This window comes from Sinocyclocheilus rhinocerous, unplaced genomic scaffold, assembly GCF_001515625.1.
Source record: "Sinocyclocheilus rhinocerous isolate Xijiao unplaced genomic scaffold, SAMN03320098_v1.1 scaffold2240, whole genome shotgun sequence".
Lineage (NCBI taxonomy): Eukaryota > Metazoa > Chordata > Actinopteri > Cypriniformes > Cyprinidae > Sinocyclocheilus > Sinocyclocheilus rhinocerous.
The window spans coordinates 168,487-180,555 of NW_015630383.1; the positions used below are offsets into that span (position 1 = coordinate 168,487).

Consider the following 12,069-nt stretch of genomic DNA (forward strand, 5'->3'; position numbering starts at 1 on the left):
AATAACATCTATTGCTATTTGCACTTAGTGTAAACAGTCTCTATCGCTATTTACACTTAGTGCAAATAGCCACTGCCTTAAAAATAAGCACTAAGAAAAAAAAAAATAAAAAAAAATAAACTATTTACTTAGTGGGATAAATGTTAAAGCCGCTTGCCATATACTGCGGCTGTTGAGAAAAGCCTTCTGGATGGTCCATTCGCGAAGCGCTCAGACGATGCCCCCAACAGCGCGTGGACTTCTGCTGCACCTTCACTGTTTACTTCACACACAAAGGGTCTCTGACGCGTGGAAAATGGTGCAACTGGCAAAAGGCGGAGTGATCTGGAACTCTTAAGTGCCATGAAGAGACAGAAGCAGATTCCATGCCAGTCTAGCAGCACACCTATCGCTCCACACGCCTAAAGATGAAGATGATCTCATGCTTGCACCCGTTTACCTCCCTGTCTCGTTTAAAAACAATGTCTTCAAGGAAATTCGCTGCATGATTCAACAGTCACGCCTTATCTCTAAATTACTTTATCGCTTTTCGACCATTTCATGAATTAAACTGCAATCCAAAATGAAATTTCCAACGGAAAACCCAAGGAAACCAGGGAACTGGAACCCTCCACAAGGTAGGTACATTTCGTTTCCAAAATGCATTTCCAGTGGCATACATGCGTTATTGCTCATGCTGTATCTTTGACAGACGTTATTATGAGCATAATGAAGCATACATGCGCTCTGGCAGTCAGCTGTCATATAGAGTGATTTAAGAGCCCAACTAATCCAATCAAAAGCACTTTAACCAAGATGCGCAAAATGATGATGGGGTACCAGTGGGTGAGGTAGTTGACTTTGATCAGTTAGTGGTACAAATGTTTAACGTCTCTGTTAATTCTAATAACGGATCTCATTCTGTCCGTCTCAGTTTTTCAGTGGACACCTTCATTAAGATTCACAACCACGCGTTTCAATGACAACATCCGTTGATGCTTAAGAGGTGTTCCTCACAAATCACAATCACGACATGACCGAGAGACCTGCATGGTTGATGTTTGCTGCAATAGTTTAGAAGGGTGGAAGAGGAAGAAGTCATAAAGACGTCTATGAGCAATTAAATGCAACATTTTCTAGAAATCTTCAACAGAGGTGCATCATAACGCGCCTACAAAGTCTGCGAGTACTATGCAGAGACACGAGAGATGCATAATGAAACGTGGGTGACACGCGTATTACCTAATCTTACTATGTACAGGAAAATCACACACATTCACGATACTGGTTTATATATTTAAATGCGTTACAGATAATGTCTTACGAGATAATACACATACTTTTTTGACCTTCCAGAATGATTTTTTTTTTTTTGGGGGGGGGGGGAAGGGCTAGCTATGCATGCATAATTAATATAAAATTTTTCCGGGTTTAAAGTAAATAATATCCAAGATAATATGAGTGTATAAAATATATATTTAATAACTTGTTTATATTATATTACTTATAGTTATGGTTTAGATATTATTATTATTTATTTTAACATATCTTTGACCGCAACAGCTCCTTTATATAATGCGACTACAGTTTCACTGTGCAGTGTTACAATTCACTATTGTCGAACTATATTTTAATATAAATTCAAATTAATAAGACTTAATGTTCACCTAATTATTTGTTCTGCATTTTCAGTGAAAAAAAAATATATATATATATATAAAAAATCTGAAGGTAGGGTCAAGATGGCTTGTAAACAACGGTCGAATTGTCACAGTAAATTATTGCGGTCATGCTGCAGGGATAGTGTCCACATAAACAGTTGTGCAATACTACATCATATTGAAGGCGAAGGGATTGCCTGACTACAAGAAAGTTGAGGGGAAATTATTTGAGGCTCAGTCTTTATATGTGCTTTCTGTGATTAATGCGTTCTTTGGTTTATTGATTATAGGGTCATTTTAATTTATTTACAGTATCACCTCCACAAGATGATTTTTGTAGAATATGCATATTGGTTAGTAATGCTCTTATGCTTTTATGTGTTTATGAACAAAGCCAGGCGGTCTGAAACAGTGTAGCTTATCGTTGCTCCACCCTTGTACTGCTGCTTTCTACTGTAATGGGTTTTCAGAAAGCCAAGAGAAGTGTGTGTGCAGATATGTGTGCGTATGTGTGGATATGCAGCAATGATCAGAGGCTTTGGGACTATTACATGTGAAACACCACTCTTTGCCACCTGGAGTGTTTACATTAATTTAAAATTGTCATGTTTAAAAAGAAAGTAAAATGAACACAGGAGCGAACACTAAACTCGAAAAGCAAATTACTCCGATTTTTGCTTTGAATAAGCTTTTTGCAGTGGATAAACGACAACATATATCAGTGGTTTGCAACACAAAAATGTATAGCTGGTCTGTGCTGATAGGATAGTGGACAGCAGGAAAAAATAAAATGCAAAATAATAAAATGCAAATCATTATATAGTGTAGCAAGTCTCATAGGTTTATCAGCTCTTAAAAGAGGAGAAAATGCACATCTTTTTGACGTCAGGGCTCTGGGTCCAAACTTTACGGTATTGTCGCAAATTCATCTGTCAGTTGCTAGAAGCCAAGCAAATAAGATTCCATCATGAAGAGGTTGCGTGTCATGCTCTCGTCTTCGAAAACTATGAACGAAACTACGCAAGGTAAAATAAAACGACATAGACTACATTAAAATTAATATTTTTTCACATAATTTAAGATTTTACAAACATTTTTGTTTTGATTTGTACAAGTTTGACTTGATGTTTGATAGCAATGAAGCAATTCCAGTGTTGTAAATGATCACATACATGGCAAAAACATATATTGTCTCTTTTTTTTAACAGTGCCAGTGCAGACCAACTTGGTGCCGCCGAAGAAGGTCCAACCAGGGATGTTGCAATCCAGCTTGGTGCAGGCCAGTGTGGCCACCATGCAGAACCCCATGGGTTGCTCTTTACCTCGCCTTTCTGTCTCCCGGCCCGCTAGTATGGTGGCCAGCATGGAAGCGGTGGCGGACGGCTCAGCCCTCCTCACGGTCATGAAGTGGAAGACTGTCCTTGCCGTGTTTGTGGTGGTGGTAGCGTACCTGGTCGCCGGCGGTCTGGTGTTCAGAGCCCTGGAGCAACCCTTTGAGAGCAACCAAAAAGACACCATCACTTTGAAGAAAGCCGCCTTCCTGGAGAAACATAGCTGCGTGACCCGAGATGAGCTGGAAGAGCTCATCAAGGTAAAACTGTTGCTCATCTGTAGTAGAGCTCGGCTAGTGTCCCTTGTGGGATCTCAGATCTAGTGTAACAATATAGCTTCATCGATCTGTCTGACATGTGAGCTTCACTCATGCAATAGACCAGGGCACAGTGGTTGTACAATTCTAAATGGAGCAAGTGACGAAAATAAATGTAAAGATATCGGAGCAGACTGTCGTAGCAGACTTATGACAGCAAGCCGTTTGGTGTAGAGTTGAAGTATTTGATGGATAGTGGCCACGATGGCAGTAATCAATCTGTTTTGCAGTGTTGAATCGATGTCCAAAGTCCATTCTGGTCTTTAATAGTTCCCATTTACAGAGGCTACTTTAACACGACTTTTCAGAAATGTTCTCAGCAAGAAAATGGCAGAGATTTATGGCGGAAACACTGCAAACTCTGCAACCTTTCAATCTTTGAAACCTGACTAATAAATTTTTGTCAGGTCTGTTATGTGACGTCTAGCGCTGTGACAAAAATGACTTTTCATTCCTGCAGTTAATTTACTGTGGACTTACGATTAAGTTCTCATATCAAGGGTTCAAGGTTTTGCTGATTAGCATAAATCCATTTGCCCCTGCTGGTAGATTCTGTAATTACACCCTGTTGGCTGCAAAGGGCATCATTCTCCAAAGAAAATGGCAGAGATTTATGGCGGAAACACTGCAAACTCTGCAACCTTTCAATCTTTGAAACCTGACTAATACATTTTTGTCAGGTCTGTTATGTGACGTCTAGCGCTGTGACAAAAATGACTTTTCATTCCTGCAGAGTTAATTTACTGTGGACTTACGATTAAGTTCTCATATCAAGGGTTCAAGGTTTTGCTGATTAGCATAAATCCATTTGCCCCTGCTGGTAGATTCTGTAATTACACCCTGTTGGCTGCAAAGGGCATCATTCTCCATTTATATCTTTCAAAAAATAAAGCAGTATACAAGTTTAAATTGCAAATCTTAATATTTTTTAATACTTACATTTGCCTTAGTTTTTTTTTATCTTAATGAAATTAAGTTTTAGTAAGTTAATTACCAATTTATTACAAAGTCATACAAATTCAAGACCTTTCAATTTAGTGCACAAGTCATTTTCTCTGTAAATTTGCAATTTCTTTGTATAAATTCATGTTTACTTTCTCATAGACTCCTGGCAGACCCATGTTTATGTCAGTTTTTATTTTAAGAAAGGTAGATACATTCTTGTCCATGTAATCTGTTTATAGCCTGGTTTACAAGGGTCAGGTTCTGCTCAAGCTTGTCAGATGCAGTTTATTTGTCTTGCACTGCATCTCCCTTTTTTTCACTAGTTCTGGGGTTTTCAGGGACCAGTGCTCACAGCTCCTCTTAAAACAGGGAAAGTGGCACCCAAGTGCAGAGACCTTCCAGAAATTGACTCTGGTTCTGTTCCAATAGCAAGTGAGCTGCCTACTTAGGAAGCATTGTAAGGCATCATAGTAATGTTCACTATGCAAAGGCTGTTCTAAAGGATACGTTCTTCCAGGCAAATTCTAAAGCATAGCATGTATCTGTTGTGGAACATGCAATAATGTTAAGAAAGATGACAGATGAGGTGAGATAAAAATTGATTATATGCTTAGAATTCAATCAATGATTAAGTGTATTGTTAAAATAGCTGTGCTGTGAAATGTCCATTTTAGCGACATTGGTTGTTGTATGCATCATGGCAGTTCAGAAATGAAATGTCCGGTGACTGCGCTAAAAGGTTTACACTCTATTGCATTTGAAAATAACCTGTCACCTACACTAAACCCTGCAAAACAAACATGATATAAAAAGGCATTTGCTGAAGCAACCATTTGCTTCTACAAGTCTTTAAGCTCTTTTATCACAAATCATGTTTCACGGGACTAATAATCACAAGTGCAATGCTGTACCAGGTGGGCTACCGAGCAAGTTTACTACGTCAGAAAAGCCATACATATGGAGCTGACTACGTAATGCAAATGTGAAAATGAATTAGTTTACAGATAAGTGTTTTTCATAATCACAATTTCTGTGAAAGGAATAAAAAACTGCCACAAATGTTTATGTCAGCTGGAAGCTGTTGTGAATTGTATGTATAGGCACATTTTTGGAATAAAAAATAAAATAGTAGAGGCATGTTTTTCCAACAAGATTATGTTGCAAATTTGACTTATGTTGCAAATTTACATATGCAAACTTGCTCATCTTAGCAAGTTAGCATTAGGGTTACACGAAAAAAATAAACTGTCACAATCACATTATCTGATTTACTGGAATCCATTAACAAGTCCTGAGATTTTTTTTATACAATGCAGATCAAATTAGACACTGACAGATTCTCAGCTTCCAGAAAATCGTTCATATGGCTCAAGCAGCTGCAATGCTCTGTCAATGTCTGACTATTCTGCCAGTTTCATTATTCACTCAACGGGTCACAACACCAACAGTGGAAGACCATTTGTTGAAGTTCACATTCTTAACCTAATTGTGTTGAGCAGTCAATATTGTTGTGCAGTTCTGGTGTTTGTTACTGTGATTTTCGGTTGCTCAAGATGTCCTTGAGAGATGAAGCCAAGTTAAAACACCAGAAGCTTCTTTGATAGATGAGCGGTGATAATCATCCAGCCCCGCAGATGAAGAACAATCAAGTCTTAAAAGCATCTGCTGGGGAATCTTGATTCCTTTTGCGCTAATGGGGCTCCATCAGGAGTATGGGCAGGGGAAAACGTGAAACTCGCCCATCGCAATGCTCCCTGGAATGACTGAGGCAGGGAGGTTAAAAACCATAATTGAATCAATAATCTGAAACCCTAATTGAATCTAGAACCAGCAGCATTTGAGAGCTTTGTAACAAAGCACCATTTCAAAATAGCTCAGCCTCACCGACTCCAGTTGAGCCTGAGAGAGGCGGATATGACAGCTGCTTCCTGTCAGCTTCTGCTGTTGAATGTTGTTTGAGCTGGGAGTTGCGGAACAAAGAAAATGGAAAACAGATCTGCAGCGGGAAACGTAACTTGTGGTTTTGCTGATTAGAAATACTGCAAAGCGTCGATGATTCAGGCTAGGGGCGTGTGGATTAGCTGCATGTAAGCTGTTGCTTTCGCTCTGCTCAGGCTGTGAGCTGTGCATATGTACTGCAGTCTGGCAGTGATGTAACTGGAGGTGAAGAATTTGAAGAAATGCCAAAGCACTTCTTTGAGCTGTAGACCAGACGGAGCGTGTGCGCTAATGCTTGCACATTGACTATCAAAAGGTGTTTTTTTCAGCTAAAATTGCCAGGAAATGTTCAAGCATTAGTGTACTGTCTACAGCTCTAGGAATTGCTTTGGCATTTGCTCGGATTCTTCGCCTCCAGTTGCATCACCCTACCTGCCAGGAAATGGAAGAACATATTTCCCATATACTATTATTTATCCTACTTACCGCGCCTCTAACACTGGCTAAATAAATATACTAGAGATATACAATAAATTATTACTATAGGGTTCTGGAATGATTTAATTAAATCATTTACTTTTGTAATTAAAAGCAACACAACAAATGCTACCATTATATATTATTACTTGAGAATGAGACTTTATATTTTGCATTACAGTAGTGAGAATTGGAGAGTAAAGTAAGCTTAAATGTTCTGAAAATAATGTTATAATACCAATGTTTTAAGGGTAAGTTTTGCTTACTTTATGCAATTATATTTAATTAACAGTAATATATTTTGTAGTATGTTTTGGTTATATTATACCATTTGTGAATGTCAAAATGAGAAGTCCAAGTCATGTTTTACCACAAAAACCAATATAAAATGGTGCTATAGTATATGAAAAGTCACTATAGCATACATCAGTTGAGCAGCTACAGTATGTGGTTTTTCGAAAACCGTGCTTTCAGTATGAATTTAATTTCGAATCATAACACAGTGCAGTGGTGATTAGTGGAGATTGGGTTTCCTGATCAATCTCTCTGTGTTTGAGGCAGAATCATATAGCTAGGAAAAATACATCCCTCATGACACTCAGTATTTACAGCTTCTATATGCTTTACCTCTGTCACAGTGACATTTCTCATGAAGGGATTGAAAGCTTTCAGACGCTGTCATCTGAGCACCCGCTGTCTGCTGTGAAGACGCATATATATTTCTTCGAATTCATCTTCTCACCACCTTAAAAGAGGTGTAACGTCTCCCAGTAGTGGACACAGACGCATATACAAGTCACCCAGGCAAGCAGATTAGTAAAATGCTATTTAGATCCGTTCAGAAAAGAAATTGAAGATGAGCTGCAGACATATGGAATGCAAATTTGTGCTTTCTACACTGTAAAACCGAACAGTGAAATTAATTAAATGAAATGAGTTAACTTCACTCAAATAATAATGAAAGTTAATTGGACTTAATTGAAATAAGTTCTGTAAATTTAAAATGTTGTTGTAGTAAGGTGAACTTAAAATGATTGCGTTTTCTAGTTCCCAGCATGCTTTGCATCAGACAACAAGGAAAATAAATGTAGAAATTAAGTTTTATTTTGTGTGTTTTTACACAAGATTAACATAGAGAGACATAAGTTAGTACTTAAATGTTGTGTTATGTTAGGATTTACATAGGTTTCTGTTATGTTGGTTTTGTAGTGTTACCGTTGTGGTGAAGAGTAGAGCCTGTGGTTAGGTTGAGGATGGACAGCAAATATTAAAGACTTTTTATACTGCATGTTGTTTGACTATTTACATGCAAGTATTGTGAGGCTTTTTGATAACTACATTAGTACGTGAAAGTGTGCTGTTGCTAACTAGCACTTAACTATAAAGATCTGAATGAATGTGCTGTTAATGGAAGCAAGCTATATATAATTATCGTTGTGATGAGTGGGGTGGGATCATGGAAGGGAGGCTTGGCTTGGCTCCCATGGCTCTCAGCCCCGCCCCACTTGTCATAAAAATTTTAAGCTCTACTAGCTTAAAAAAATTGAGTTCGTTTACTCAAATATTTTGAGGCAATAAGTTTCCACAAATGTTTTGAGTATTCTTAACTTGTCAGGTTTTACAGTGTAGCAGTCTGTGTTGAGGTAAAACCATTTGCGCTAAACGGTCGAAGACATCACATTATACGAGAGAATTGAACTCTTCAAAGAGCATCCACCCAAGGGACAGCAGTTTCCATTGAAAGAATCTCAAGCTGATTGATTGGTCAGATACAGAGAATGTAAATGTGGCTATTTCAGTTTCATTACACTCAAAACTTCAAAGATTGAAATAAGATATATGCTATTCATAAGATATCATACGATATTAAGATATCTGCTATTCACAAATTCCATCATTTATTTTGTTCTTGATTTAATAAGCTTGCATTATTTTCTCTCGCATGAGGTTCTGCTTTCATGGCTACACTTTGCTCAAACTTCGTATTCCGCATCCAGTCTAGACCGACAGACTCTGAATCTGCCCTTGTGTACCTGCCCTTCAGCTGCCCACACGCTCGTTTCTCACACCTGAGCCGCTTCCTGTCGATCTCAGTATAGTACTTCCATCTGCTCTCGAGGCGTCCTGTTGGGCTGAGTGACCTGTTTCTGATCCGCCCTCTCTGTTCCTCTCTATTAATGATACATCTGATCATCAAAGGCTCATTAAAGCTAGACAGCTTATTTGGATCATCACCTCAGTAGGGTGCCTTGGCCATGACAAACTGTATGTCAAAAACTACAGTTTGCTTAACAAAAGAGGATCTATTTATTGTTTGTTCTATTTGGAATGACTAGAATGTGTGAGGCATCATGAGTCATCATGCTTCAAAATATATAGCTGGATGTTTTATGTACTGCTTGATACATACACTCTAAAAAATGCTGGGTTAAAAAGGGACAAACCCAGCTATTGGGTTGTTTTGACCCAGCGGTTGGGTTCAAAACATCCCAACCGCTGGGTCAAAACAACCCAATAGCTGGGTTTGTCCCTTTTTAACCCAGCATTTTTTAGAGTGTAGGCTCATTGGAAAAGGCTCTATGTACGTTTTTGAAAAACTCCAATAAGGTGCATATACATACAATTTCCAGTTGAAATGAGCACTGCAGTAAACTACACACACACAAAACCAGACTTTGAACAACATTGTTATCACCTAAAATCACTTTTACCATAGTGCATGATTAAGAACATATATTTTGCACACTAGCAAGTAAAATACTGCAACATGACAATACAAACAACAATAAAATCAGAAATGCAGATATTGTAAATAAACTGACGCATAAATGCATTATGAGACAGAACGCAGAAGTTTACTGTCACCGTAATGTGGGAATTATGATCACGCAATATTGACTGATGGATCGGCAGAATCGTCTTTCTGCGAGTCATTAAGAAATTATGGTTGTATTCTATTTAAAGAAATATGAGGTAAACGTGTGAATACATAGCCTAATGTGTGCACTTTTGGAGTAAAGTTTCTATGTTGTGTGGCGAAGCACTGATCAAAAATATGGAAGCAAACGCGATTGAATATGTACGTTATTCTGATCAAAATATCATTAACTCCCGATTGTTTTTGCATTCCTGGCAGAAATGAGAACTATTAGTGTCACTGTAATCAAGTATTATTATAAATAGTGGTCAAATATCGAAGCTATCTAATCTCCTAACCCTAACCCTAACCCATATTACTAATCACAAATTAAGTTTTAATATATTTACAGAAGGACATTTGCAAAATATCTTCATGGAACATAATCTTTACTTAATATCCTAATGATTTTTGGCATAAAAGAAAAATCAATAATTTTGACCCATGCAATGTATTTTTGGCTATTGCTACAAATATACCCCATCGACTTAAGACTGGTTTTGTGGTCCAGGGTCACATACAAGTAAATACTTCATCATTTCAAATTGCATTCACTGTCAGAATGGCTTTTAGATTTTCAGTCCATTTCGATGTTGAACTTATTTGTTTATTTTGGCCTGATCCCAATTTTGATTTTCATTACCACATTAAATGATCTGTCACTGGAATTGACTATTAATCCTATGGAAGACGTGCTTCTCATACAGTGACCTTAACTCCAGTCTTATCTTTTCCCAGCACTCTGTAGATGCAGTGAACGCTGGTGTCAGTCCTATCGGAGACACATCATACAACTCCAGTCACTGGGACTTAGGAAGCTCCTTTTTCTTCGCTGGAACTGTGATAACAACAATAGGTAGCACCTATACATCCATGGATATTATACATACATTTCTAGACCTCTCCACCCCACATTAATATGCATAGCTCAAGCCAAATACAAGGAATTTGCTTGTGTCATACATTTACAGTCTTAGTTTCAGTCAATATGCCACCAATCAATCATCAATAACACCACCGATCAATCATTTTCTCCTTCAGCCCCATTTATATTCCATGTGTGAAAATGTGCCTGCTTCAACTGTCAATCCAAATGAAACTACTGATGCTTATGGAGCGATTCAGTGATTTTTTGACACATTTTATAGTCTCAGTAAATGGGGGGGGGGGGAAATGTTAACTCACAATTACGAGATATTAACTTAAAGTCGCAATTATTATTATTATTTTTTTTAAACAAAATTCTGACATTTTTCTCAGAATTGCTAATTTCTATTTCACAATTTTGACTTATTGCACGTTAAAACACACAAAAAATACTTAAATTGCACGTTTATATCTTGAAATTCTGACTTTTTTCTCAGAATTGTAGGATAAAAAGTCAGAATTGTGAGATATAACTTTAAAATTGCGAGAAAAAAACATCAAAATTGTGAGGTAAAAAGCCTTTTCTTTATTTTTCACTCTGTGGCGAAAATACAAGGCATTAATTCACTACTTGCAGTTATATGGCGCATTCCATTGGAGGTTTGATGTAATGCATTTGAAGTCCATAGGCTGCCCGCTGTGTTACCTGCCAGGGCCTGTGATTAATTACTTAAAGAAGCTGTTGTGCAATACAGGTTAGTATCTAAATGCTGACAGGACTCTCAATGTAATTTCTCATTGGCTCAGCCATCCAGCAGGCAATGGACAAAGGCATAAACAAGATTAGTTTTTACACTTCAGTTGCCAAACCTTCGAACATGCTCTCAGTAGACACATTTTGATCCATGGGGACCATAGTAGGTAATTTCCTACGATTCCCTTTAAACCTACAGAGTACATCTGACTGGGCTGCAATAAAGTCCCCTTACAATTATATCATATGGCATTCTTTCATATGTCACTTTGAATATACAGTACAGTGGTAAATTTGCTTTTCAGTTGCGTCTTAATTTACACCATTACTCTCTTATATTTTTAAGGTTATGGCAACATCTCTCCGAGCACAGAGGGAGGGAAGATTTTCTGTATCCTTTATGCAATTTTTGGCATCCCACTCTTTGGCTTTCTTCTGGCTGGTGTTGGTGATCAGCTAGGGACTATTTTTGTGAAGAGCATTGCTAAAGTGGAGAAAATGTTCAGGGTAAGTGAACTGTGGAGCACAAAACTAGGGTTATTGGAAACAAGTCTGTGAATGTACAATCTGTTTAATGGGCTCTGTGAGAAGGTACGCATGTAAAGGCTGTAATACACTACACAACTTCTACCCATTTCTGCCCCGATTTGCAGTCTGGACAGTTTACGCTAGTTGCTGAAAATCAGAGCCAGTCTGCAGATTTTGTGCAGTCGAAGTTCACAGACTTATAGAGAAATTACACAGTGTATGATGGGCACAGACTCTGATATTATAGCTTCAGACTATGATTCCATCCGGTTTGATATTTTGAGCTGGTTTTAGAACACATTGTTTTCAAATTTTTGCATGGATGAATGATTTTATTTTTCACCACAAAAAAAAA

General features: G+C 37.8%; 1 protein-coding gene across 1 annotated transcript in view; it reads left to right on the forward strand.

Moving 5' to 3' along the window:
• The first annotated feature begins 204 nt into the window (after positions 1–204).
• LOC107740298 (potassium channel subfamily K member 10-like) overlaps positions 205–12,069 on the forward strand; it is a 19,765-nt gene continuing 7,900 nt past the window's right edge. Inside the window, exons 1-4 of the mRNA XM_016552680.1 lie at positions 205–617; positions 2,849–3,231; positions 10,304–10,421; positions 11,533–11,693. Of these exons, the coding sequence (XP_016408166.1) occupies positions 563–617; positions 2,849–3,231; positions 10,304–10,421; positions 11,533–11,693 (717 nt within the window). The 5' untranslated portion in view covers positions 205–562. The remainder of the gene's footprint in view (positions 618–2,848; positions 3,232–10,303; positions 10,422–11,532; positions 11,694–12,069) is intronic.